The sequence below is a fragment of the Nipponia nippon genome, unplaced genomic scaffold (genome assembly GCF_047370975.1).
Source record: "Nipponia nippon isolate SJK-2023a ecotype South Korea unplaced genomic scaffold, ASM4737097v1 scaffold_46, whole genome shotgun sequence".
In the NCBI taxonomy this organism is placed as follows: Eukaryota; Metazoa; Chordata; class Aves; order Pelecaniformes; family Threskiornithidae; genus Nipponia; species Nipponia nippon.
Genome location: NW_028262365.1, coordinates 598,604 through 606,296, shown reverse-complemented (window position 1 = coordinate 606,296; position 7,693 = coordinate 598,604). Strand labels below are relative to the sequence as shown.

At 64.7% G+C, this 7,693-nt stretch overlaps 1 protein-coding gene across 1 annotated transcript; it reads left to right on the top strand.

Moving 5' to 3' along the window:
* The first annotated feature begins 1,260 nt into the window (after positions 1-1,260).
* BLVRB (biliverdin reductase B) lies at positions 1,261-7,684 on the top strand. Its single transcript, XM_087729666.1, has 5 exons — positions 1,261-1,420; positions 3,770-3,931; positions 4,769-4,858; positions 4,932-5,063; positions 7,436-7,684. Exons 1-5 carry the CDS (start codon positions 1,339-1,341, stop codon positions 7,597-7,599), a joined length of 630 nt encoding a protein of 209 aa, XP_087585792.1. The 5' UTR covers positions 1,261-1,338; the 3' UTR covers positions 7,600-7,684.
* Positions 7,685-7,693: the final 9 nt, after the last annotated feature.

Sequence of the window (7,693 nt, the reverse complement as noted above, 5' to 3'; positions counted from 1 at the left end):
GCCAATGGCGGGGCCGCGCCCGCCCCCCCCCGCCGCGCCCGACGTCGGGCTCGGCCCCGCCGCCGTCACCGGGAGCCGCCCCCCCCCCCTCCGGTACCGGGGAGCGGGAGGGAGCGGGCCCCTATAGAGCGGGGGTGCGGGGATCGGGCCCCTATGGAGCGGGCCCCTATAGATTGGGGGTTCACGGACCGGGACCGTACGGATCGGGGGTGCGGGGATCGGGCCCCTATGGAGCGGGGGTGCGGGGATCGGGACCGTACGGACTGGGACCCTATAGACTGGGGGGGCACGGATCGGGACCGTACGGACCGGGGGTGCACGGATCGGGCCCCTATGGAGCGGGGGTGCACGGATCGGGACCGTACGGATCGGGCCCCTATAGACCGGGGGTGCACGGATCGGGCCCCTATGGAGCGGGGGTGCACGGATCGGGCCCCTATGGACCGGGACCCTATAGATTGGGGGTGCACGGATCGGGCCCCTATAGACTGGGGGTGCGGGGATCGGGCCCCTATGGAGCGGGGGTGCACGGATCGGGACCGTACGGACTGGGACCCTATAGATTGGGGGTGCACGGATCGGGCCCCTATAGACTGGGGGTGCGGGGATCGGGCCCCTATGGAGCGGGACCCTATAGATTGGGGATGCACGGACCGGGACCGTACAGACCGGGGGTGCAGGGATCGGGCCCGTATGGATCGGGACCGTATAGATTGGGGGTGCAGGGATGGGGACCCTATAGATTGGGGGTGCACGGACCGAGGTCGTGCACGGATCGGGCCCATATGGACCGGTACCGTATAGAGTGGGAGTGCACGGACTGGAGGTGCACGGATCGGGACCCTATAGATTAGGGGTGCAGGGATCGGAACCGTACGGACCGGGACCCTATAGATTGGGGGTGCACGGACCGGGACCATATGGACCAGGACCGCATAGACGGATCGGGGTCGTGCAAACCGGGGGTGCAGGGATCGGGACCATATGGAGCGGGACCCTATAGACCGGTACCGTACGGCCCCGGGGGCGCGGGGATCGGGCCCCTACGGCCCGGGACCCTATGGACCGGGACCGTATGGACCCTATAGACCGGTACCGTACGGCCCCGGGGGCGCGGGGATCGGGCCCCTACGGCCCGGGACCCTATGGACCGGGACCGTATGGACCCTATAGACCGGATCCCCCCCGTCCCCCCCAAATCTCCCCGGTCCCGCCGGGTTTCGGCAGCGCCGTTCGTTGGCCCCGCCCCCTCTGGGGGGGCGTGTCCCGCCCCTGGGGGCGGAGCCAAGCCCCGGTAGCCCCCGAGCGGCTGCCGGTGGCCCCGTCAAGGCCACAGCCATGGCCACCGTGCGGAACGTCGCCATCTTCGGTGCCACCGGCAGGACCGGGCTGCCCACGCTGGCCCAGGCCCTGGAGGAGGGTGAGGGGCGGGGGGGGGCCCCCGCTGCACCCCAAAACCCCGCGGTGGCCACGGGACCCCCGGGCTGGGGGGGGGGGCCCTGGGGTTTGGGGGGGCCCTGGGGTTTGGGGTTTGGGGGGATTTGGGGGTCCCAGGGGGTTTGGGGGGGCCCTGGGGTTTGGGGGGCCCTGGGGTTTGGGGTTTGGGGGGGGGATTTGGGGGTCCCAGGGGGTTTGGGGGGCCCTGGGGTTTGGGGGGGTCCATGGGGTTTTGGGGGGGGCTTGGGGGTCCCTGGGGTTTGGGGGTCTCTGAGGTTTGGGGGGTGGGGTTTTGGGGGGGCTTTGGGGGGGTGTTGGGGGTCCCTGGGGTTTGGGGGGTCCCTGGGGTTTGGGGGTCTCTGAGGTTTGGGGGTGGGGTTTTGGGGGGTGTTGGGGGTCCCTGGGGTTTGGGGGGTGGGGTTTTTGGGGGTTTTGGGGGTCTCTGAGGTTTGGGGGGGTGGGGGTTTGGGGGGGTGTTGGGGGTCCCTGGGGCTTGGGGGGTCCCTGGGGTTTGGGGGTCTCTGAGGTTTGGGGGTGGGGTTTTGGGGGGTGTTGGGGGTCCCTGGGGTTTGGGGGGGGTGGGGTTTTTGGGGGGTTTTGGGGGTCTCTGAGGTTTGGGGGGGTGGGGGTTTGGGGGGTGTTGGGGGTCCCTGGGGCTTGGGGGGTCCCTGGGGTTTGGGGGTCTCTGAGGTTTGGGGGGGGGGTTTGGGGGGGTGTTGGGGGTCCCTGGGGTTTGGGGAGGGGTCCCTGGGGTTTGGGGGTCTCTGAGGTTTGGGGGGTGGGGTTTTGGGGGGTGTTGGGGGTCCCTGGGGCTTGGGGGGGTTGGGGTTTTGGGGGGGGGTTGGGGAGTCCTGGGGTTTGGGGGGTCCCTGGGGTTTTTGGGGGGTTTTGGGGGGTCCCTGGGGTTTGGGGGTCCCGGAGGGTTTGGGGTCACTGGGGGTTAGGGGGGCCCCTGGGGTTTTGGGGGGGCCCGGGGGGGTTTGAGGGGGGTCCCTGTGGTTATGGGGGGTCCCTGGGGTTTTGGGGGGGCCCTGGGTGGTGCGGGGGGCACGGCCAGTGCAGATAGAGCCTATAGCGGGGTACAGAGCCTATACGGGGCACAAACAGCCCAGCCAGGGCCTATAGAGCCGTTGGAGCCTATAGATCCTGGGGGAGGGGGGGGGGCAGATACAGCCCATCCAGGCCATATAGAGGCTATACGTGGGGCAGAGCCAGCCCGGGGGGGCCGTATGGAGCCTACGTGGGGCCGAGCCGGCGTGTGGGGGGCAGATAGAGCTTATCAGGGGCGGCCGCGGCCTCTTCGGGGCTGATAGAGGCCATATGGGGCTGATAGAGCCCCTATGGAGCAGGCAGGGCCCCTATGGGGCACACGTAGCCCGTTCGGGGCTGTGTGGGGCAAGCAGAGCCCCTATGGGCCATATAGAGCCTGTATGGGGCAAGCAGAGCCTATGTGGGTTATATAGAGCCCCTATGGGGCAGATGTGGGGCCAGGCAGAGCCCATATGAGCCGTATAGAGCCTATACGGGGCAGACAGAGCCTATATGGGGAGTATAGAGCCCCTATGGGGCAGGCAGAGCCCCTATGGAGCAGATGGAGTCCGTGTGGGCCATATAGAGCCTCTATGGGCCAGGCAGAGCCTATACGAGCCATACAGAGCCTATACAGGGCAGGCAGAGCCCCTATGGAGCAGACAGAGCCCCTATGGGTTATATAGAGCCCCTATGGAGCAGGCAGAGCCCCTATGGGGCAGATGCGGGGCCAGGCAGAGCCCGTATGAGCCTTATAGAGGCTATACAGGTCAGGCAGAGCCCTTAGGGCCCTATAGAGCCCCTATGGAGCAGGCAGAGCCCCTATGGGGCAGATGCGGGGCCAGGCAGAGCCCGTATGAGCGATATAGAGCCCATATGAGCCTCATAGAGGCTATAGGAGGCAGACAGAGCCCCTATGGAGCAGACAGAGCCCCTATGGGGCAGATGCAGGGTCAGGCAGAGCCCGTATGAGCCTTATAGAGGCTATACAGGTCAGGCAGAGCCCTTAGGGCCCTATAGAGCCCCTATGGAGCAGGCAGAGCCCCTATGGGGCAGGTGTGGGGCCAGGCAGAGCCCGTATGAGCCATATAGAGCCCTTATGAGCCGTATAGAGCCCGTATGAGCCTTATAGAGGCTATACGGGGCAGGCAGAGCCCCTAGGGCCCTATAGAGCCCCTATGGGGCAGGCGGGGGGCTGCTGACTCATCATCAGGCCCCGGGGCCCGATCCGGGGTGCCCCCCGCCCCCCGCCAAGGCTCGGGGACCCCGGCGCGCGGGCGGCGTCACCGGCGTGGCCCCGCAGGGTACACGGTGACGGTGCTGGTGCGGGATCGGGCCCGGCTGCCGGCGCAGCATCGCCCCGCCCGCGTGGTGGTGGGGGACGTGCGGGACCCCGCCGCCGTGGCCGAGGCCGTCAGGGGCCAGGACGCCGTCATCATCCTCCTGGGGACGAGGGACGACCTGGGTACGCCGACACCCCAAAGCCCGCGGGCCTGCACCCCGAAACCCCATCGCCCCGCACCCCCGGCCCCCACGGATTTGGGGGGACCCCATTGCCCCAGGGCACCCTGCACCCCCTGACCCCACGGATTTGGGGGGACCCCATAATTTTGGGGGGACCCCATTGCCCCGGGACCCCATGACCCCACAATCAGGCACCTGAACCCCTCCCAATCACCCCCAAACTTGGGGGGCTGCCCCCAAACCCCCCTATTCACCCCAAAACTTGGGGGGCTCCCCATAACCCCCCAATCACCCTAAAACTTGGGGGGCTGCCCCATAACCCCCCTATTCACCCCCAAACTTGGGGGGCTCCCCATAACCCCCCTAATCACCCCAAAACTTGGGGGGCTGCCACATAACCCCCCCAATCACCCCCAAACTTGGGGGCCCCCCCAGACCCCCCTAATCACCCCCAAACTTGGGGGGCTCCCCATAACCCCCCTATTCACCCCAAAACTTGGGGGGCCTCCCCTGACCCCTCTAATCACCCCAAAACTTGGGGGGCTGCCCCATAACCCGCCTATTCACCCCCAAACTTGGGGGGCTCCCCATAACACCCCTAATCACCCCAAAACTTGGGGGGCCTCCCCTGACCCCCCTAATCACCCCAAAACTTGGGGGGCTGCCCCATAACCCCCCTATTCACCCCCAAACCTGGGGGGCCCCCCATAGCACCCCCTAATCACCCCAAAACTTGGGGGGCTGCCCCATATACCCCCTTAATCACCCCAAAACTTGGGGGCCCCCCCCGACCCCCCAATCACCCCAAACTCGGGCCCCCCGACCCCTCTCCCCCCAGGCCCCACCACGGTGATGTCCGAGGGCACCCAGAACATCGTGACGGCCATGAAGGCCCACGGCGTCCGCAAGGTCGTCGCCTGCCTCTCGGGTGGGTGCCCCCCCCCCACCCCCCCCAAAAAATGGGGGGGGTCCCCTGCTCTGAGCCCCCCCTTTCCCCCCAGCTTTCCTGCTGTGGGACCTGCAGAAGGTGCCCCCCCGGCTGATGCCGGTGACGGAGGACCACATCCGCATGCGCCGCATCCTGCAGGATTCGGGGCTGGATTGCGTCTACGTCATGCCCCCCCACATCGCCGGTACGCGGGGGGGGGGGACGACCCCCAAAACAGCCCCCCCAAATCCCACCCCCAAATCCCACCCCCAAATCCCACCCCCAAAAATGAGGGGGTTATCCCGCTTTATCCCCGTATCCCATTCAATCCCCCATCCCATTTTGCCCCAGTATCCCAGCTCATCCCCGTATCCCAGTTTATCCCCGTATCCCATTCTATCCCCCATCCCATTTTGCCCCAGTATCCCAGTTTATCCCTGTATCCCAGCTCATCCCCGTATCCCAGTTTATCCCCGTATCCCATTCTATCCCCCATCCCATTTTGCCCCAGTATCCCAGCTTATCCCCGTATCCCAGTTTATCCCTGTATCCCAGTTTATCCCCGCATCCCCGCTTATCCCTGTATCCCAGTTTATCCCCGTATCCCAGTTTATCCCCGTATCCCATTCTATCCCATCCCATTTTGCCCCAGTATCCCAGTTTATCCCTGTATCCCAGCTCATCCCCGTATCCCAGTTTATCCCCACATCCCCGCTTATCCCTGTATACCAGTTTATCCCCGTATCCCATTCTATTCCTCATCCCATTTTGCCCCAGTATCCCAGTTTATCCCTGTATCCCAGCTCATCCCCGTATCCCAGTTTATCCCCGTATCCCATTCTATTCCTCATCCCATTTTTCCCCAGTATCCCAGCTTATCCCAGTATCCCAGCTTATCCCCGTATCCCAGTTTATCCCCACATCCCAGTTTATCCCCACATCCCCGCTTATCCCCGTATCCCATTCTATCCCCCATCCCATTTTGCCCCAGTATCCCAGCTTACCCTGTATCCCAGTTTATCCTCACATCCCAGTTTATCCCCACATCCCAGCCCATTCCCCTATCCCAGTTTATCCCCGTATCCCATTATAGCCCCCATATCCCACCCTATCCCCATATCCCATTTTACCCCATCCCATTTTACCCCCATATCCCACTTCATCCTGGTTTCCCCCACTATCCCCATTATCCCTCTATCCCCATTCCCCCAGTCTCCCCAGTCTCTCCATTCCCCCATTATCCCCATTCCCCCAGCCTCCCCATTATCCCAGTCTCCCCATTATCCCCAGTCTCCCCCATTATCCCCATTACCCCATTCCCCCAGTCTCACCATTATCCCCATTCCCTCAGCCTCCCCATTATCCCAGTCTCCCCATTCCCCCAGACTCCCCATTATCCCAGTCTCCCCCATTATCCCAGTCTCCCCAGCCTCCCCATTCCCCCAGTCTCCCCCATTACCCCATTATCCCAGTCTCCCCATTATCCCCATTCCCCCATTATCCCCATTCCCCCAGTCTCCCCCATTATCCCAGCCTCCCCATTCCCCCAGTCTCCCCCATTATCCCCATTATCCCCATTCCCCCATTATCCCCCATTCCCCCAGTCTCCTCCATTACCCCATTATCCCAGTCTCCCCCGTTATCCCATTATCCCCATTCCCCCAGCCTCCCCATTCCCCCAGTCCCCCCCATTCCCCCATTATCCCCATTCCCCCAGTCCCCCCCGTTATCCCCATTATCCCCATTATCCCCATTCCCCCATTATCCCCATTATCCCAGCCTCCCCATTCCCCCAGTCCCCCCCATTCCCCCAGTCCCCCCATCCCCATTCCCCCATTATCCCCATTCCCCCAGTCTCCCCCATTATCCCCATTATCCCAGCCTCCCCATTCCCCCAATCCCCCCAGTCCCCCCATTATCCCCATTCCCCCAGTCTCCCCCGTTATCCCCATTCCCCCAGCCTCCCCATTCCCCCAGTCCCCCCAGTCCCCCCAGTCCCCCCATTATCCCCAGTCTCCCCCATTATCCCCATTATCCCCATTCCCCCCGGTATCCCCATTATCCCCATTCCCCCAGCCTCCCCATTCCCCCAGTCCCCCCAGTCCCCCCCAGTCCCCCCATTATCCCCAGTCTCCCCCATTATCCCCATTATCCCCAGTCCCCCCGTTATCCCCATTATCCCCATTCCCCCAGTCCCCCCGTTATCCCCAGTCCCCCCAGTCCCCCCAGTCCCCCCATTATCCCCAGTCTCCCCCATTATCCCCATTATCCCCAGTCCCCCCGTTATCCCCATTATCCCCATTCCCCCAGTCTCCCCGTTATCCCCATTCCCCCAGCCTCCCCATTCCCCCAGTCCCCCCCAGTCCCCCCATTATCCCCAGTCTCCCCCATTATCCCCATTATCCCCATTCCCCCAGTCCCCCCGGTATCCCCAGTCCCCCCGGTATCCCCATTATCCCCATTCCCCCATTCCCCCAGTCCCCCCGTTATCCCCATTCCCCCAGTCCCCCCGGTATCCCCAGTCCCCCCGGTATCCCCGCCCCCCCGGTATTCCCGTGATCCCGGTCTCTCCCGCAGCCGACCGGCCGCTGACGGGGGCCTACGCGGTGACGGTGGGGGCCTGCGGCGGCTCCCGCCTCATCTCCGCGCCCGACCTCGGCCATTTCCTCCTCCGCTGCCTCCGCACCTCCCGCTACGACGGGGAGAGCGTCCACGTCTGCCGGGATTATCCCCGGGATTAGGGATTATCCCCCGGGATTAGGGATTATCCCCCGGGATTAGGGGATCCCCGGGATTAGGGGATCCCCAGGGATCGGGGGGGGGGGGCCAGTTAAA